The 20,998-nt window shown below is 38.9% G+C and overlaps 1 protein-coding gene across 2 annotated transcripts in view; it reads left to right on the forward strand.

The window, feature by feature from the left end:
• Window positions 1-20,998, forward strand: part of NALCN (sodium leak channel, non-selective) — a 241,612-nt gene that overhangs the window by 37,007 nt on the left and 183,607 nt on the right. For both annotated transcript variants that reach the window (XM_065628719.1, XM_065628725.1), the window contains exon 7: window positions 16,592-16,746. In XM_065628719.1, the coding sequence (XP_065484791.1) occupies window positions 16,592-16,746 (155 nt within the window). The remainder of the gene's footprint in view (window positions 1-16,591; window positions 16,747-20,998) is intronic.

A 20,998-nucleotide genomic window follows, 5' to 3' on the forward strand; every position in this document is an offset into this window, starting at 1 on the left:
GAGAAATTATTTCCAAACCATTGCTTTCACTCTGTTAAGAGTATTTTATGTGTCCTCACACATTATCTACTGAGGTTTTCTTTATTTTTATTACTAAGACATGTTTGACTACACAAAAATACTTGCGTACTGCATTATTAGGTTATATTTATTCCACAACAGTAAATTTTCCTTTTGTAATCCTCAGCTTGCATGGGAGCCAGGGGAAAGGAAGCCTTCCCTCATCAAAACAAAGAAGGCTAATATGGCTTACTGCCATGAAATGTAGTACTTCTCTATTTCTTCTCCAGAAGTCATTCTTTAAGGGTCTTTTTTAACACTTTCCGTAGGGTATAGTTTGAGTATTTCTGTAGACCTGTCTGCCTTGTTATCATGGCAGTCAGTTTAAAATCCGTCTTTGCAAGGTTTCTTGTTTAAAGTAGGAACTGCCCAGGAAAACAGATAAGAAAAATAATTACCGATTAATAGAAAGATCTAAGAGTTCTTGGTCATTTTTCCATCTGTCTATGGATAGGCCCTGAAAATGTCAGAAAACAGCTTCAAAGCCTCTGGAGCTGAAAGTTCGCCACAATATCTAATAGAGGAAATCAATATGATTAAAAAGAACAAAAGAGATTTGAGATACTGTCTCATATCAGCAGTGGAAAACAAGAATGAGTAATTGGATTTCTGAGAAAGGGAAGAAGTCAAAGACCAAGCTTGAAAAATCAATGTAACAGGACTTCTTTAACAGGACACATTAATTTATTGATGCTAGTTGAACAACTGGCACTGCTTTAATGTTGCCTTTGTGATTTATTCACAATCTCTGTTAATGGTGATATGTTGCTAGTATAATAAACTCATCAGGGAGAAGAGAAATAGAAGAAATCTTACTTTTCCAGGCCTGATGTTGTTTAGACCCCAATCAAAATCAAGAAGAAGACAACATCAGACTGAAAGGGAAGTAGTTCAATCTAAATGGGATCCTATCAAAGGATGGAAGAGAGTGCTGAGGTGGTGGCCAGTATTGGTGCCCAAGGGAAGTGGTCTTTAGGAGTGGACTCTCCTCACTTTCAGAAAGCAGAAATCCTGATTTTGTCCAGAACTGTTGCACAGTCAGTTATCCAAAGCAATTGGGTTATTTATTCATTTCACACAGGCTTTCCAGTGTTTTTGGTTGCCCAACTCCATTTTGAGGGAGAAGGTGACCTTTTAATGAAGTTCTACAACAGAGTGTTTGGAACCCAAAAACCTCAGCACTTGGTGTCTCAGTAATGACATATGCTTCCTGTACAAAGATTTGGAGCCATTTGGGTTTACACAATTCTTTGTCCCAGTAAAGATATCAAAGTTTATTGAACTTCTACTCAGCCTGTCAACCTTTATGGGATTCCTGTCCTTCTCTGGCTAGTAAATACTCCTTTTGAGTAAGCTGGAGTGAATTTTATAGACTATGGTGAAAGACGATGACAATAAGCACCAGAATTTTAAAAGCGTAACTGCCACATCTCTGCAACTACCACAATGCCAAAAAGACCCATATTTATCCCCCAGATTTTTACCTTATAATCGCTGCACAGAATTAAGACCCAAGGCGTACTGAATTTTCCACAAGAAAACTGCAGGAGGCTGGGTTGCCCCAAGTCAGGACATTGCCTAGTATATTATAAAATTGAGGGAAAACCAGAATTGTAGCAGTACTCTGTACTGAATCTGCCAGGTGGATGATCAGGCGCTTTTTTTTAATAGAAAGGAAGCTAAAAAAGTTCTCTTCTTTATGTTGCAAGAGGACATCAGGCAACCAATAGTGGAGCCTGTGAATGTCCTGAGGTTCACAGGTCACACAGCAGTTACCACTGACCAGTACATTTCCCTTAGCCTGGAAACACTGTGAGGAAGAGTCGCTGCTGGATACCCACGCTGTCATGGGAAAACAGTAAGAAAAAGGTTTTAAATGAGACTTCAGCTCTGTTTCCATGAGTGACCTATCTCATAGGTTGTTTTTAAAACCAGGTGACTGTTTCCAGTCTTGTACTGTTTTCTGGAAGCTGAATGTGATGACTAAATTTGAGTCCTGTCCCAGTCCCTTGGATTCCTGCGGTTTGAAAAGGTCTGCGAAATGCTACACTGTTCACCCAGAGATACTTATGAGCAGACTGAAGCTATCAGCTCAGCTATTTTATTATTTCTGAGAACTTGTGGAGGGTGGGTGACGAACTGCAAGGCACTAAAACAGCAGAAGTTTAAAAAGGAGGAAGGGATAAGAGCCAGGGAAAGAAAAGCCAGGTAAGCTCAACTTCTAGCCCTGAAAGAATTCTGTAGTGAATAAACAACAATTTGTAAGCAGCTAGAAGATAATAAGGAAGTAAGTAGCAGCTAATATGGGTTTGTCAGGAATAAACCGTGTCAAACCAATATAATTATCTATGGCAGGGTAACAACCACGTGAATTGGAGAGAATAGTGGATGTCATATCTTTTTTCTAGAAAGTCTTTGTAACGGTCTCACAGGACATTTTTGTAAGCTGGCAGAAGAAACATGATTAAGGTGAAAATAATCATTGAATGTGTGCAAAACTGCTTGGAAAACATGCTCACTGAGTTGATATTAATGGCTTGTCAGAACAGAAAGAGCAGGGATCCACGTAAGTCTGTCTTGTGCTGTTTGGAGGTTTCATTAATATCCTGGATGATGGCAGGTAGAATATACTTATTGTGCTGAGGATGACATGATGCGAGATTTGGACAGGCTAGAGAGTTGGGCAGGGAAAAATTTAATGAAATATAATAAGGGAAAATGTAGAGTCTTACATCTGGGCAGGAACAACCCCAGGTTCCAGTATAGGTTGGAGAATGACCTATTAGAGAGCAGTGCAGGGGAAAGGGACCTGGGGGTCCGGGTGGACAGCAGGATGACCATGAGCCAGCATTGTGCCCTTGTGGCCAAGAAGGCCAATGGCATCCTGGGGTGTATTAGAAGGGGGGTGGTTAGTAGGTCGAGAGAGGTTCTCCTTCCCCTCTACTCTGCCCTGGTGAGACCTCATCTGGAATATTGTGTCCAGTTCTGGGCCCCTCAGTTCAAGAAGGACAGGGAACTGCTGGAGAGAGTCCAGCACAGGGCCACAAAGATGATGGAGTGGAGCATCTCCCTTATGAGGAAAGGCTGAGGGAGCTGGGTCTCTTTAGCTTGGAGAAGAGGAGACTGAGGGGTGACCTCATTAACGTTTATAAATATATAAAGAGTGGGTGTCACGAGGATGGAGCCAGGCTCTTCTCGGTGACAACCAACAGTAAGACAAGGGGTAATGGGTTCAAGCTGGAACACAAGAGGTTCCACTTAAATTTAAGAAGAAACTTCTTCTCAGTGAGGGTGACAGAACACTGGAACAGGCTGCCCAGGGAGGTTGTGGAGTCTTCTTCTCTGGAGACATTCAAAACCCGCCTGGACGCCTTCCTGTGTAACCTCACCTAGGTGTTCCTGCTCTGGCAGGGGGATTGGACTAGATGATCTTTTGAGGTCCCTTCCAATCCCTAACTTTCTGTGATTCTGTGATTCTGTGATGTTGGGAGGGACTGCAAACATTTTGGAAGGCAAGATTAGAATGAAAATGATCTTGACAAATTGAAGATACATTCTGAAAAAGAAGGATGGAAGTCAGCAGGGACAGTATTCTGCACTGAGGCAAAATGAGCTCTACAAATACAGCACTGCGAATGACTGTTTAGGAGGTAGTCCTTCATAAAGTTATTTGGGAACATAATGGAGGAACAGAGCAATGGAATTGTGCTCTTGTAAAATGTGTAGCTTGTAGTATCAAACAACATATATACATCAGTTGAAGAGAGTCTAAGGGAGGTGAAAAGGGAATGAACTTATATCTGTAGAGTGGAGCTGATACGGAGCATTTGGCAGTTTTTTAGCTCGACTGAAGAGAAGTAGTAGACACATAGCAGATTTTGAGTGAATAAAAACTGTTGCACAGAGAAAAGGCATCTGGTCTCTGTTTCTGTACTACCACTGGATTAAGAAATACTTGTATTAAAGTTCAGGAAGAAAAATTCTGGTTAGATAGGATATCAGGAAAAACCGTGTAGTGGTAGGGATAAGGCAGCACTGGAGTTTAAGGCAGCACTGGAGTTTGTTCCTTAGAGAGGTTCTGAACTTCCCCACTGAGGATCTTTAAAACAGGCTGTGGGAACTTCTCTTGGGAAAGGTAGAAATAGTCTGGGCCAGGTAACTATATTTAGTGTGCTGTTGAATGTTCCTATCCAACTGTATTTTTCTATGATTCTCTGTGTTTCTTCCTGACATAACGAAAGTCAGGTATCATCATCCTCGGCATCCAAAGAGCTCTTGCCTTTACTACATCTCTCTTAAAGAGGGCCACATTGAAAGTGGGAAAGATTGGATGTAGAAGTGGAACTATTGTATGTTAGGGCAGAGATGAGAGTGAGTATGGCTTGCTCTACCCTGTTATTTTCTCTCTGTATAACTAAAATTTGCAGTTGGGGTGAGGGCATGTTCTTGAATGTTCCACTTTCAGTTTTTGTCTTGTCCCACATGGCGTATCCAATTCTCTCACCAAAACATACTTCTTACTATCAGAGGTATTATTTTTCATTTTACAGTAACGTAAAATATGTTTCTACTCAGTCTTTACACACAACCGGCCCCCCACCACTGCTTTTAAAGCCACTTATGTAGTCAGTCCCTCAGTCTCCCACCCTCTCCCTCTCACATAAGAAGAGTTTTAAATAGATTTAAATAAATTTCCAGAAGAGCCCCCGAATCCAGCATCTCTTTTGCATAGAACAGACTCATCAGCTGCTGTTATAGTTGATGAACCATATTGTTGGTACTTGACACATATATACCACATTCTCTCTTTTCCAGTGCCTAAAATACTTCACAGATTCATAGTCCACTGCCCACCCTCTCCCTTCCAGCTTGTTGTCTTCATCCCTGTCCTCCTGGCTCACCTCAGACAAGGGCTTGGTCTCCTCACACTCTCACCTGATGTGAGGCACTTGCCAAGGCAGCAGGAACAAGAGTTGTTACCTCTCACAGCTTGATCTTTTATGCTGTTGCCTCTTTTTTTTTTGATCTTCATGGCTATTGCCTGGGGGCAGTGTTAAATCTACAATCCAGACCAATTTTTTGTAAACCTTCTACCTGTCAGGTTAATGAGAAGCGCTCTTCAGCGGGTATTTGAAGAAAAAACTTTGGTTAGAGACTGTCAATGGCTGATTTAGTTTTCTCTCTTGAGCTGGGTGTAGCCTGTAGGCTTGAAGGCCAGACCAATTTGGACTTCTATATTTGAGTTTCTTGGAGCCCCAGCAATGTTTCAGATCCCTTATTGACAAAATTATTTGACCTTACTGGAGGTCTACAGCTGCATATTTTAAAGATATTGTTCTCTGTAATGGCCTGTCAATGAAACCCTTTCACCATCTCAAACAGCGATCCAGTTCTGTCAGTAAGTCTTCCTGTCACTCTTGTGTACCAGTCATGCTATAAAATGGAGAGATCAAACTGCTTTCTCGTGGGTAAAGTGAGAGCTTTGGTGGAACAGCCAATTCTGTCATCAAATGCTAAATAGTTTCCATTTGGAGTGAGCTGGATGATGTTGAAAATTTGTTCTTAGGTGCTCAGTGGTAGCAGCCCCTTTTTTTTGCTATACTGAGTCGCATCTCCTGCCACTTCAGATGTTGCATTAGTGATTGGCCTGTGTAAATGCATTTGATGACCATCCTGTATAGGGGCTTGGCACTTCGCAACACAAGCTTTAGGCAGGAATTTGTTTTGCATGTAGTTCAGATTTGGATTCAGGGCAGTATTCTTTGCTGAGGATTACCTTGTCTTGTGCCTCAGCGGAAAGTTTGCAGGGACAAAACTGCATGGTGCAGTGGTCCAAAGAGAGAGCCAGGGAAACCTCCCCTGCTCGCCGGTTGTAGCTGACTCTGCTCTTGAGGGTGATGGGTCCAAAAACGCTTGTGAGTTTTGGTGGAAGCGAATCTCAGCTGATCTTCAGGCTTCTGATTTTCAAATCCTACAGTGCAGTTTAGTGAGCTTGTGTTTTCCCTATAGCTGGTAGCCAGCTACTCAGAAGGTATTTTTCTATATTTAATCCAAGTAAGTCTGATATGCAAATTTAGGGTTTTTGAAGTGATCCTGAACATACTTTAAAATCAAAATGGATGCAGTCTTCATATTGTTTTATATATTTCAGTTCATGTCCTTGCAATTTAAAAGAGAACAGAGACATTTTTCACACTTTCTTTTGAATTCCCTAAGGAAATACTTTCTTGGATTGTAATAGATACTATAGATGTGAGATCACTTCAACTAGTAAATTAAATCTAATTGGATACACCTTGGTGAAATGCAGATTCGTGCAAGCTAGCTAGATTTGGTTTTAACTCTTCCTGTTTATTTCCTATGTATTAGCACTTAAGTAACAGCCTCCTCGGTTGTGCAAGTGCCATTAATTCAGTTGTCTTGATTCCTGTGAAACAAATCTTGCATTAGCATACCTATATTGCAATTGCTATTTGAGTTCAGCTCCCTCATGACCGATCGAAGCAGTCACAAAAGTGGGCTGTCATGGAGTTGTTATGCCATGTTGTGTTTGGTAAAATCTCAAAATAGTACTGTTCCTGCATACTACTACAAGAACAAATCCATACTGGAACTTCTGAAAATTTTCTTCTTTGAGCTTTACTTTCTAGTGCCAAGATGTACATTCCAGCACTGTCCACAGCAAAGTTTTCTTTTACTCATTTTTCTGTGGTTAACTTCGGTGGCTTTGTTACCCTGAAAGATAACAACAGAGTGATTTGCATTTAATTTCCTCTAATGCCAGTAACTAGTGATCAAACCAACAGGTTGTCAAAACTGTTAAGTAGCCGCAACCATCCTGTTTTCATTTGGGCAATGACAGCACTGCCTTCGCGTAACATAAGCCATCTGCCCTGAGTACGAAGTCATCTGCTTTTGATTTTAACACCCAGGTTAGGAATCTGAATGCCTTGAAAGATGCTGCTGGAGTGTGGCTGAACCCACCGGCCTCCGAACCTCTGGAGACGTGTTTCTTTCTCTCTCTGTTCATTGCCTAAAATGAGGTGGGATAAGTCAGAACAGCAGAGCTGCAGCTTTTTATTGTGCAGCTCCTTCTAGTGATTCAGCTAAGAGATGCTACGTCTTTGAATTTTCCCATCCCAAAATGTGAGATAAGGTTGGTGATTTAATTTGAATCTCTTAAAAATGTCTGTGCTGTGAACAGAAATAGATGGAGTGTCAAAGGCACATTTTGTAGACCTTAACTTAGGTCATGGATGAAGCAAAAAAAAGCTACAATCGAAATAAAATCAAACTTTGCCTAGTATTACTGCTTCATGTAATAGGCAGTCTGATCTAATCATCCCTTATTACTGAATGTGGGTGGAAGGAGAAAGGGAGTCAGACCAGTACGTTTCTTAATTTGTTGAATAAACGTAAACAATTTTCTTCTTGAAAAATTGACCAAAAAAGTAAGAATCTAGAAGTTCTGTCCAAAAAGGCTTAAGCTTAAACACTAGAGGACTGTGAAAACTGTCAAAAAACCCAATACTGAAACTGAACATATAAAAAAATGAATAAAAGATCAGAACTGAATGGTAAGATATAAAAATCTTTGTACCTTGGGGCAAATACAATGAAAGACAATATATTAGCAGTAGTAAAATATTATAGTATCTATATAGTGAATTTAGAATTGAAGGAAACAATTGGATCATCTAGTCAGATTTCATTTTATTTCCTCTCTGTGAAACATTACAGCTTGGTTCTGACTCCAGCTTGTCTCCTAGGTATGCATCTATTCTCAATTAGTTGGAAGAAGAACAATTCATAAGCAAGGGAACTTTTTGTTCATATAAAAAACCTGTTTCACTGTTAAAAAATGTTCCTAATTCATCATCTTAATTTGTCTGGCTTCAACTGTTAGCTTTCTATTCTTGTTATACCTTTTTTATGCTAGATTACACAGAACCTTAATTCCCAGTATTTTCTCTGTGTGAATCCACTTAAACACACCAATTGAGGCACCTTTCAATATGCTTTTTAATAAACTAACATTATTTAGCTCTTTAAGTCTCTTGCTGCAAAGCATGTTCTCCAGTGTTCTCATTTTCATTTTTTTTGGTGTAATTTTCTCATTTTAAAAAATATTTTTAAAAATATAAACAAAAATCCTGTACGTAAAATTAATCATAATTTGTATGCGTGCACACAGATAGGGACATTAATTCATTGTTGTTCTCCTTGTACAGTCTGGGAAAGCGCTGTTGCTGCCTTGTCATTATATTATTGGGATGAATATGAGAGGATGCCCTGTTATGTCCCCTCATCTCACACTCTCATGTAACATCTTTATTCTGTCATATAGTATTTGCATCTTGTTTTATCCATTTATTCCAGAGGCCATAAGCTATAAGGTTTGCTTTCAGTGATCCTCCCTCTCTAACTTTGCATTTGGCTGTATTAAAGCACATTTTGATTTATTGGATCCAGGTAACTAAATGATCCTGATAACTTGTCAAACTGCCCTGTCATCGTTGTTATTTATGTTTCTATCCGTATTCTTTATTTTATATCTGTTTCTCCCTCATTGATTACAGTAGATCATGATGATGATTTCCCTGGCAAGTATTTTCCTGGCATGTCAGTTTATCAGTTTTCAGCCCATTTAGCATGTGCTTTATGGATATTATATAGTGCCAACTTTTTAATCGGTCATGTTATTGGATGGATTGCTTTACAAAGTCCAAGATAGGAAATTTTATTGGACAAATCTGTAATCTTATCAAAATCATGTTAGTTTGAAGAGGATTATTTTCTCTAAATGCATCTACCTGCCATTAATTACATTTAAATTCTTCACTCTTTATCAATTAGGCTTTGTATCAGCTCGCTCTTCCTTTTGTCTTGGTTGATGCCAGGCTAACCAGCCATGCTGCTTGTTCTTTAAAAATTAATGACACATTAGCATTCTTCTGGAATTTCCCTGCTATTTCAAGATTTATTAAGAATTAATAGAAGAGATGAGAGATGCCCTCAGTTATTTGGGCCTCCTGATTTGAATATAATTATCCCTAGCAGATGCTGTCTGATACTCTCCTCAGTTACTAATTCTTGAGTAGTGAAATCTGTGTTTGCCAAATTAAAATGTAAAATATGGAATGTTACCAAAGCTTAAGCTTTGTGTTTGTACTGTTCCTAAAGTCATGAGCCCTTTAAGCATGCCCTATCTTATCTTTTAATGTGATAAAAATAACAAATAGATATCAGAGACAATCTGTTACCAGAAAATTTTGAAAGCTTTATAGTTATAATTACAGTTATAATTATGAGAAACATTAAATATGGATGAAGTTTTCACACTTACAGTTTAAAAGATAAAACAGATTTTGTTCTCAGATTGAAAACAGGAAACTGATTCTGTAAGCATAGTACATGATGACTTTAGACCTAAGTTTGTCTAAAAGTAAAACATAACATTTAAAAATGACACTTGGGAATGCTAAAATTATAAGAGGAATAATTGTGCCTAGACATATCTGTAATCCTTAAACCAGAGAGGTACTCTCTGAAATGTCTTTAACTATCACCAGTGATTTTTGGATGATATTGTTATGGGATTATCGAGATCCTGTAATGGCTCTGGCAGCAGCGTTGACTTACGCTGCAATTTCTTTCTGCACAAACTAGAAGATCTGTCGGTAGAACTCAGTTATAGTCTGACTCCCTTTCGCTGAAGTTAATGGTTATGTATGTGTCTGACTGCAGTGGCAGGAGAGTTAGCTGACAATGAGTACACTTTGAAAAAATAGATGCCCAATAATAATGATAAACTACTGCTGCAAATTTTAGAAACATCAGTGTCACTGATTTATACATTAATATCTTCCTTGTTAAGCTGAGGTCATAATGTGGTAATAATTATGAAAATGATCAATAGAAAGCTTTGTGATAGAAACAAAGTTCTTGAAAGTATTATAACACAGTATTATTCGTCTAACAATTGTGCAGGAGTGGCTGTTGTCATTATTAGGTCTTCTGTAAAAAGAGCAGTAGTGTGAGGAAGCAATCTAGAAACCATCTGTTCATTGCAGTTGTGTGTTCCGAGCTTCCCATTGGAGATAATGGACTTGATTAGGTTAGCACAGTAAGAATTAAGATATGGATTTGGGAATAAAAGACATATTTAAAAGGACAAACAAAAGGAAATTTGCCTAGGTGCTTCGATTGCTTTCACAGTCACCAAGCAACAAATAAACTTCAACCTTTCTCCCTTTTATTTTTTACAAAGAGTCAGATAAAAACCCAGCAGTTTTCCATCTAGGCTTCCTATCTTTCAAATTCCCAGAGTCTCTGAAAACAAGTGCAATTTGGAATATGTATGAGATATTTTTATCTACCTAGTGGTATCGGCAGCTGTATGGTAGTTGGCATGAACTACCTGAGCTCTTAAGAGGGCATATTCTATACAGAAAAGTTATTTAAAGTTATGTAAAACTTCTCTTCTGCACAATGTTGCTAGTGTAACATTGTCACAGGAACCTTAATCTCATATTTTTATTAGTGCAAAATTACGGCTGTTATTTATAGATATGCCAGGAGTATCTTTTTTTTTTTTCTTTTTAATTTCTGTAAATTGTCTCCTTTAAGGAAAGTCTCTTGGTTGGAAAACAAGGTTCTGTGCTGCAGTTGGATGGTGGTATAGAGGAAAAGCAAACTCAGGCTGGTGACTTGGCTTATTGACCAGAGGAGTCATAACTTTTTTTACCTTGAAAGGCCTGATATGGTTGTCCATGTGTAGGCATTTAGTGCTATGTGAAATAACTAATGTGGCCAAGATGCTCGAGGATGACACAGGGCGCTCAGTTGTGGCACAGGACCTACAGAGACCTGTCACCTCCTAGATCAGCATCTGAAGGTTCCACGAGTTACTGCTGTCAGGCATCCGGAATTGCACCGGCAATCTGTGTGAGGAAAGTCACATTGAGTTACAAGTGTTGGGTATTTGCATGGACGCAATTGCAGGAAGGAGCTTTGAATGCTCTAAAATGCAAAGTGTCGGTGAGTAAATAGACTTTATTCTGCTTTTGATGTGAAAATCTGTTCTTTTGTAGGATTAAGTGCATTAGTAAGAAATTAGCAAGAAATAATTTAGAATTTAGTATTTGCTACCCTAGAAATTAGTATATCAGGCCTGTGAGGTTCTGTTATCATTAATCTGCCAGTGTGTACCTATCTTACATTTATATTTTGGTGCTTCCAAGAAAGTTCAAAAATATTGCTAAAATCAGGATGCTCATAACACAGCTGACTTATTTTCCCACTACGAATCCAGCTTGTAAATTACATCTCATTTCATAAAATACTGATATAATACAGAATTTAAAGCTTAAGAAAAATTTCGTGGGCTACAATAATTGTCTAGAATGGTGCAGCGAAGGTGTTTCATGGAAGTAGATCACACTAGTTTTCAGAATAAAAACAAATTAATTAGGTATCATTCACCTATATAATGTAAGAGAGCAGTATTAATAATGCTCATGAGATAACTTGTCTAAAGGCAATATATCATAGAACCACAGCATTACTTCATCAGAAAATGTTTATTAAGTGATCCTGGCCCAGACTGAATTTAATTTGAGCTTCATGAACTTCTTCTCTGCAGCATGGAGCTCTGTGCTCTCTTACAGATTTATTTTAGGTTTATTGCTGTATTCTCACAAGCCTGGGGTTTTTGCCTTGTGTTCTGCCAATATGGCAAAACAGAAGCATCTTTTGAAAAAGTGTATAGGAATGTAAATATAGACATCTAAACTCATATAGCAGAAGAGGAAACTAAGAATTCTTGATATTTTAAAGAGAAATCTATCTGAGTCATCCAATCCAAGCCTATTTCTATATATTAGTACCTTCTATACAGCAGTATCCATTTTGCATTAGGTTCTATGACTTTCTCAATTCATTACTTGACATTTAATCACACTTATTGAGAGTAACCTTTAAGCTCTTCAGAACTACATAACCTCTCTGTTCTCGAAGGTTTTTGTCATCCCTCAGCATGTGCTGTGTGTGATTTTGATGGTGCGGGGTTCACACAGTCCTGCAGGTCACTAATGAAAATGGATAGCACAGAACCCAGTGCCAGTTTCTCTGAGGTCCCAGTTAATGTGTTGCTCCCTGTTTGGAAGTTGCACAGTTCTTACTACTTTCATGATCCACCAGCCATTTTTTATGTCTGCTATAGTATTTTTACCAAGGCAGCAGTTCTGTAGTCAACAGCTTTGCAGCGCCTGGTTTTGGTGCAGAGGCAGACGTAGGGTTCCTGTCCACTAATACAGAAAATCCTTCAGCTCCAGCTAATTCCTTTTTAGTTACTGACTTCTTTACCTAATTGACCATTTGGAATGTTGGGGTTTTTAGGTTTTGTTTTGTTTTAATACCTTGTCAATAAAGTATTCTTTTAAATTTTTTCTGTAATTTTCTGGAGTTGGAAACTACATGAGTTGGTTGATAATTATGAATGTCTTTCTGGTGATATCTTAGAAAATTAATAGAATACCAGAATAAAAAAATCCCATTTTTTCTCCATTTCTATTTTTGGCAGAGAAAGTCAGTCTAACAGAAAATAGGCAGTTAGGAGCTGCCTCGACTAATTTGTCTCTGAAGTTGCCAAAACCTCTCTTTGAAGAACGGCCCTAATGAAGAGATGATGCTCAAAGAGAGATTGTGCTCACGTGATGTGCTGGTTTTAGCTGGGGCAGAGTTAATTTTCTTCACACTAGCTGGTAGGGGGCTGGGTTTTGCATTTGTGCTGGAAACAGTGTTGGTAACACAGGGATGTTTGAGCTGTTGCTGAGCAAGGCTTGCACAGAGCCAAGGCCTTTTCTGCTCCTCACACCACCCCACCAGTGAGCAGGCTGGGGGTGGGCAAGAGGCTGGGAGGGGACACAGCTGGGAGAGATGACCCCAGCTGATCAAAAAGGACATTTCATGCCATATAACATTGGCAATAGAATAGGGAGAAGATTGGCTGGGTGGCTGCTGTTCAGGGACTGTCTGGGCATTGGTCGGTTGGTGGTGAGCAATTGTTTTTATTTGCACTGCTTGCCTTCCTCAGGTTTTATTTCTATTTTCATTACTATTATTATTATTATTATTATTATTATTATTATTATTATTATATTTCAATTATTAAACTGGTCAAATCTCAACCCACAAGTTTTCTCACTTGTTCTCTTTCCCCCATCCTGCTGTGGGAGGAGCGAGTGGGTGGCTGTGTGGTGCTTCCGAGACATGAGCACATCATGGTTGAAAGACCAGTTTTTCTCCAGATGCCATGGAAAATAGGCACATGTACTGCCAAGACACATCAGTTCAGGTTCTCGTGGTGTTCATATGTATGTATACAGTCACAACATTCTTCAGGCAGTTAAAAACGTCAGAGTAGCACTCCTATGTTTTTTGCAACCACCTTATTATTGAAGGGTTCTTATCAAGTGATGTGGAGTCAGTTATCTCCTTCTGCATCCTTTGCATTCCTGTGCAGAACTAATTTCTCTGCTTGCCTGTTGGGTTGATGCTGTACTCCATGCACATTGAATAATCTGCGTAGAAATATTCACTTGGCCTATTGGGATGAATTATGTCTTTGGTTATGTTTCAAGAATTTGTAATTTTATCAAGGCACCCTATTCAGCAAGATATTTAAGCACATTGCCTAATCAAAATTTTGATATGCTTCAAACTAGTTAGGTGCTGAATCAGCATCTCAGTGCTTAGTTGTTGTTGAGTATGACCTGTGAAGGAATAAAACTATTGAAGTCATCTTATATTGAAAATGTCTGGTGATATTCTAGCCACTTCTAGGCTAGTTGTCTAATATTGTCTAGTCCATGTAGAGTAGTCTATGCTTATTTACTGTCCTGAGACAGAACACAAAATGCCTAGTGACACTGGTCCAAAAGCAGCCTATATCCATACAGGTACTATGAACAGAGATTCTTCCTATTTAGCCTAAATCATACTCAGTGCATGGAGACACATTTTCTTCTTCAGAAGGAGGTTTGATGTGATATAAAAATGACCTAGGTTTAAATGAAGCGCTTAAAATGAGTGCTTTACATTGCAGTGATGAACCCAGCAATACCTTTAATAATATGACCTCACACTTCCAGCCTCTTGAATATGAGGGATTTTCTAATGCAAACTATAATCTAAATTCATTAGCTACCCATAGCCAGGGTTCTGAATCTGCTTGAGCCAATAAGTTAATTATCATTTCTGAAAATATGCATAAAATGTTTTCTTATGATGATTCTATAAATTTTAATAGCTTTTAGATGGCAGTATCATAAATCCGATGTACTTAAAGCATACAAATGGGTGTGAATTAACATATTCAAGTATAAAGGAATTAAGGTGCCCAGTGAATTTTTAAATTCTCGACTGACGTGTGCTGAGCAGGTTTACAAAAAGTGACATGAGTACACCTATGCTTGTGTATCTGTCTTTCTAGTTACGCACATAGCTAAATTTCAGGGTATTCTTTAAAACTTCAGCTCGAACCGTATGTGTCTGTGTGTGCATCCATGTAGATATGTATGGCTCTCTGGTGTCATGAAGAAATGACTACAGGCTGCGTGCAACTGCAGTTATTTCTCTGCATTTATAATTGCCTAGAAGAAAATGTGTAGGAAGCTTTACTTTCACACTGACAGATTCATAGACTAATGTATTGCTATCACACGCAGTGCATAAAAGCAAGAAAAATAAAGTAATTAAAGCTTCTGTTCACCCAATTTAGTTGTCAAAATGCATCTGTGAGTTAGATTAAAGGAAGAGGACTTTCAGAAGAACAATAAGATACTAATTATACCAAAGAGCAGACTGAAAAGTTTCACCGTTTCTGTGGACAAGCAAGAATAATTAAATTGATGAATTTTAAAGCACTGGTCTGAAGCCTCAGGATAGCAGGGTGAATACTACAAGATTTTCTTTGTAACTTCCAGCAACTCACTTTGGATGTTTGTATATAAAACGTCTGCGCTGTGACCAGGAAGTCAGAATCAGCCTGAAAAATGAATGGCAGAATGCTCTCAACTGTTGTTTTGTTTTGTTTTGTTTTTCTCAGACCAGAACTCACCATGATTAGCTTTTCAAGTCTGTTTTGAAATTGCCCTAAGGCTGAACCAAAAATCAGGATTTTCATTTGCTGGATGAGAGAATATAAGCAAGAAGGAAAATTGATGTTGCTTAGCTGTGTGCCTGCTCAGCACAGCGGGAGCGATGTCCTGTTGCAGCCTTTCTTCGCTTTGGTTCACTCAGCTGACTCACAGCACAAGTACCATGAATCCTCCCTCCTGCACTGTCCTGTGTTGCTTTGTAGACCCTAACGGGGACCTGCTCAGGATGGAGGGGGGGTGATTTGCTAAGGTTAAGTCTTAACCAAACTGCTTCTTGGGAAATGGGGTGGCCAGTGTTTGGTTTTGGCAAATGTCTATCTATGGATTGCAATTATTAACTGGGTGCTGCAAATGCTTAGGGGGAATCAACTGCCTGAGCTGCTTCTTACTGAAGTTTAGGAGTACTTGGATACCCATCTTTATGTGTACATGCCACAGGCAGATTTAACAGGACAGGGAGCCACAGACTTGTCCTCCCTCTCCTTTTTGCTTCTGTGTCCCTCAGCACTGGACCATGGTGCAATGTAACAGAGCCTCTTCAGCAGCTCAGCCCCCGGTGCCAGGGAAGCTGGGAAGGCAAGTGATGCTCAGCCTCTGGCAACAGTGAAAAGTGGCCAACACACTGTGTCACAGTGCTGCCCCTTGTCTCATGATCTTTCAGTTTTTCAGTGTTACATGTACCAACATAAATCAGTTTGAAGCAGATCAAACCAGTTCAGTTTTTTTCACCCATTCTACCAAATCGTTACTGAACTGACCTAAAAGTGAATCAGATCTGTTTCAGTCAGAGCAATACCTAGATACTAATTGCACTAAACATGAAATTATTTGACTTGGCAAGTGTGCCTGTGACTGTGAGTGTCCATCTGTGGTGGTAACCTGGCCTGACCCAGGTACAAGGAGCTGAATACATTCTCAGGTGACTGACGAGTCATCCACAATGATCCTTTTAAAGCCAGCTCAGGTAATGTCTGTGGAAGCCAAAGTCACAGTATTGACGGCAGTTGAACACGCTTGGGATTTGCAAAGGAGCCTGAAGCAGTAAGTGTCCAAACTGCATTAAAGAGAAGTTGGTGCAGCTTTATGGTAAATCCTCTGTGTCTTGGAGAGACTCTATTTTTGATGGGGTCTCTAGGTGTTAGCATGAAACTTCTGCTGTTAGTATTTGTACTCTCATTATGTAAGACTGAAGTCTTAGGAGACAGCTTGCCCTTTACAATAAGTGCTTAATTAATGAAAATAGCATGTATCAGAGAACATAGCAAAAATAATAGCTGATGTACTTTTCACTTTAGTGCTCTTCGCTTTCAGGTATTTAGTTTTGCTATGGGTTGAGTTTATGTAACACCTTAATTTTGTATTTTTCACAGAAATGTAACCTGGAATAATTTAGCTATCCCAGACACCCACTGTTCCAGAGAGCTAGAAGAAGGTTACCAGTGCCCACCTGGATTTAAATGCATGGACCTTGAAGTTCTGGGACTAAGCAGGCAAGAGCTGGGCTACAGTGGCTTTAATGAGATAGGTCTGTCCTACTGATAACATCCATTTCAGTATCCGTTTAAAAATGTTTATGAAATGAATAGAACAGATAGCTCATGTCTGTGCTGAGAAGATATCAAGTGCAATCAGTATTCTGCTCAAGTAGAGCACATGCCAGAGAGAGAAGCCGTGTTATTTACTTTGGAATGATGAAGTTATCATCTATTTTTACATTGCCTGGGATCCCAGGATTTAAATAACTTTAAAACAATGTCTTTATTTAAGTAGAGTCAACCGTTGATTATCACCAGTATGCAAATGCGATGACTAATTTCTGTGTTTTATTTATGATTCATTTTAGAGTATATAATTCATCGTATTGGTCTAATTTTAGTAGTAATTCCCATGCAAAAAAAGCCATCCAGAATTACTTTGATAATCATCTTGGTACTAAAGAGAAGTGGGGAGAGGAAATGAGATCACGTGTTTCTGTGGTAATCTTGATCCAAGCTGTGTAAGTCAGAACATCACCCCGAAAAATGACTGGGAGTCAGGCAGATTTTTGCAATACAGGTACAATTTGTGTTCTGTGAAAAACACTGCAGAGTCTCCAGGAGGATGCATTCTCTACTCACGGCAATGTGTCGTTTCATCCCCATGGCGCAGAACAATAATTCAGGAAAGGTGGCAAGAGCATGGGCAGTTGTGGCAAGATCCGTATCCAAATGGAAAATATGCAGTTACCCTGTCAGAACATTGTGGTTATCTCAGGTTTATTTAACACACAAAGGTCCAACAGGAGCCTGCAGCTGTAAATTTTCATTTCAGCACAGGTAGGGAAGTCCCTTCAAATGATAAAGCATACCTGCAGGCCGTATTCTTTCTGATGCATCTCTCTGACTCTGATAAGTTGGGTTTTTTTTTTCATTTTCCCTGGCTTGAGCTCCAGACTCTTATCCTGGCCCCAGCTGAACCTGAGGGTAGTAAAAAGGTTTAATGATTGAATGACTGCAATCAAAAAAGTTTTTTTGAATATTGAAAGCCTTTGCAGCTGAAATCACTTCAGTTGGTTCCCAGGCTGCTGAACATACACAATGAGCCAGAGAGTTACAAGAAATAGTCTCAGAGTCCTGTTACAACAAGTACTCTGTGATACCAAATACTTTCTGAACAAAAACTTCCATTTGTGTCCTGTCTTTTTTCTCATGAGAAAGGGATAAAAAACTGATTTCAACCAACCTCCATTCTGTTTCCCGTGGGAGTCAGAAGCATAGCAGTTGTACCAGCACTGCTAGCTGAATAGCACTGCTGATAGTACCTATCTTTTATATGCATTTTTCCTTCAGTAGATCTCAAAGGATAACCCTGTCTGATCTCTCAGACAACCTCCAGATTCCAGAGTTAGTGGCATTCTGCCATGCCTGGGTGAACATGAGCTGAGTTCTGACTAGAAGCTGAAAACGTCTACACACAAGTTCTCTCATTGGAGATGGTTTGGCAGGGGAGCGTGGGATAGGTGTATCAGCAGGAGAATTATGCCTCAGATTGAAATCAGCCTTCTTATCTTGACATGCAGAATTATTTGTGGCATTGAAGGCTGTTATTCTAGCTGCCTACCTGGCCACCAGGGAAAGTAGTTGCAATGCCTTAGACAAGCTTAACTGGGTAGATGATTTGAAAGAGGCTCAGAGTGCTTAATAAAGGAGGCCAGTATGTTTTTTATGGTGGAGGCAAGTTGGCAAAAACAGGTGTTGTTCCAGGGTGCTTGCAAAGCTGGTTGAAAAAACAGGGCTCAAACCCCTGTCTCCTGAGTCACAGTCCTATACTTTATTAATATTTCATTCTGAGTGCTGCATTTTGAAGATCAAAGGTTGCTAATAGACTTAGAAGACTTGTCATTAGTATATTGGTTTTGACTAGAAATAGGTAACCAGGATATACCACCTCTCGGTACAGCAGCCAAAAGTTAAGTTGAATGCCCATTGAAAGCCGATTACTAAACTTTAAAATACTGGGTAAGACACAGCAGCTTTGCCACAAAATGTTAAATAAGCTTCCTCAAATTAGGAATGTTGTAAGTAGGGTTATAACCAACAAATCGATCAATATTTTATAAATCTACATTTTGTGATGCACCTTTGTATGTAGTTAACAGGTAAGTAATTCAGTAGATCTTTTCTGTGTAATTATGCTGTTTTGTTGTATACATTCATTGCTACGTTACTTGCAGATATTATTATACAGCCTGTCCTGTTGGTTCCTGAAATCTGTCATTACAAAAATCACAAGAGCATAGCAGTTTGGCAGCTACTGTATAATTAGTAGCACTTAATTTGCGGTATATGAGTACAAGCTATGCATATTTGAATTTGATAATTTGTGTTATTTTTCTGCTCTTTAAAGAAAAAAGGAAGTTTTTAAAATAATTTTATTACTGGGTGAAGACCTAACTTCCCTAATTGGATAAAAATTACTGGAGGTTTTTATACTGTGAGGACTATGCCAAGTAGTTAGTTTCTTATTTGGAAAACCCCTTAATTGTGGCCACACCCTGCTCCCATTTTTATAAATGGCTTTGGCTTTAAAAGGATGAAAATTGGAAAGATAATAGTCTAAGTTTTGGTACTTGACAATATTTTCCAAGTTTTCTATTTTTAGGTTTGAGGTGTTCTGTTTATCTGTTTTATGTATGCTTCTATACAAGTATGTATGTTTTGTTTAAGGAAGAACATAGTTATACACTACTGATAAATAAGGCTTGAAATGGTCTTGTCAAGGTAATCTAGGCAATGCCTTTCTGATCTGCAGCAGATTTCACAGTGTTTCCAGGCAATCTCTTGCACTGCTTCATTGTATGTACTCTTTGGAATATTTTCCTGAAGTATAACCTGAATCTTTCTTTTATGCAGTGTAAGACCATAATTTCTTACCTTATTCACTACTGACATAGAAAAAAACTTTTAAAAAAAGTTTTTCTGCATCTTTCGAGACTATCATTATGCCTCTTCTACCCTCTATGGCCCTGCTGGACCATGTAGCTCCAAATGTTTGTCTTTTGCTATAGGACTTATATTTTGTACCTTAAGTTATTCTTATTGTCCCTCCCTAGTCTTTCTCCAGCTGATTCACCTTTTTGTTGAAGTGCAGTACTGGCAGAATACCCTAGTAGAGCCATTACTTTATGTGGTTTTAAGCTTTATTACAGTCTCCACATCCCAGTGAGATATTTTCCATTTTCGGAACAGCATGTTGTGGGTGATTCATGCGTTTTTCTCATTTGTTACAGCTCTTATGTCCTTTTGGAAGAGCTGCCATCACTGTTTCCCATCCTTTACTTGTTTACTTTATTATTTCTTTATAAATGTAGACTCTTGCATTTGTCTCTGTTGAATAGCATGCTTTATTTTTTTTCTCCTAACTATTTTTTTCAATTTGCAAAGATCTTCTGGAGTTTTAATTCTTTCCTCCTGAATACTTTCAATGCCACTTAGCTTATTTTATCTGAAATTTGATGAGTATAATTTATTTTCTATGAATATCAACCTGGTCAAAAGTGAAAAAGTAAGTAGAACCAGACCAAGATCAGACTCTGTTGGAAACTCATTTGACAGTCTGCTTTTCTGACAATGTTTCCTTAATAGCTGCTCATAAGGCACTTAATAAATGGTTTTGCGCCCATCACGGAGTGGTTTCACCTGGCTGTATTTCTGTGTGTTGTCATGGTGAGACAATGTTAAAAACCTCTTAAAATCAGGATGTAGACCATCAGGTGCTTCTCCTCTCTTCTGCATTTGTACAGCAATTATATAATAAAATTTGAGCAACCCAATCTAATTGAAGATGTCCCTGCTCATTGCAGGGGGATTGGACTAGATGACCTTTGAAGGTCCCTTCCAACCCAAACTATTCTATGATTCTATGATTTGCGCCATAGGTTCTCCAGTGCCTGCACCCTTTCAATATGTATTAATAATACGATACACCTGATGTTAGTGAAGGTAATTTTTCAAACGTGGGCTACATCAGCATATATCTACAGCTCATGCCTCTCTTCTTCAACCTACATATTTCTAGACTGGATGTAGAATGAAATTCACACCAGTCAATTTTGCCAACGTTACCAGTGTAATTTCTAACAAGAGTGACATTACTAAAAGCCGGAGCAGTTCTGTCTGGCTGTACCTCTAGGAAAGTTGTAACATAGACCTCACAGAGGTCTATGTTAGAACAGTTTGTGAAACTGAAGAATTAATGAAACATTGAGTGGAGAACCAATTAGCTAAGGCCTCAGTACC

The sequence above is a fragment of the Caloenas nicobarica genome, chromosome 1 (genome assembly GCF_036013445.1).
Source record: "Caloenas nicobarica isolate bCalNic1 chromosome 1, bCalNic1.hap1, whole genome shotgun sequence".
Taxonomy (NCBI): Eukaryota; Metazoa; Chordata; class Aves; order Columbiformes; family Columbidae; genus Caloenas; species Caloenas nicobarica.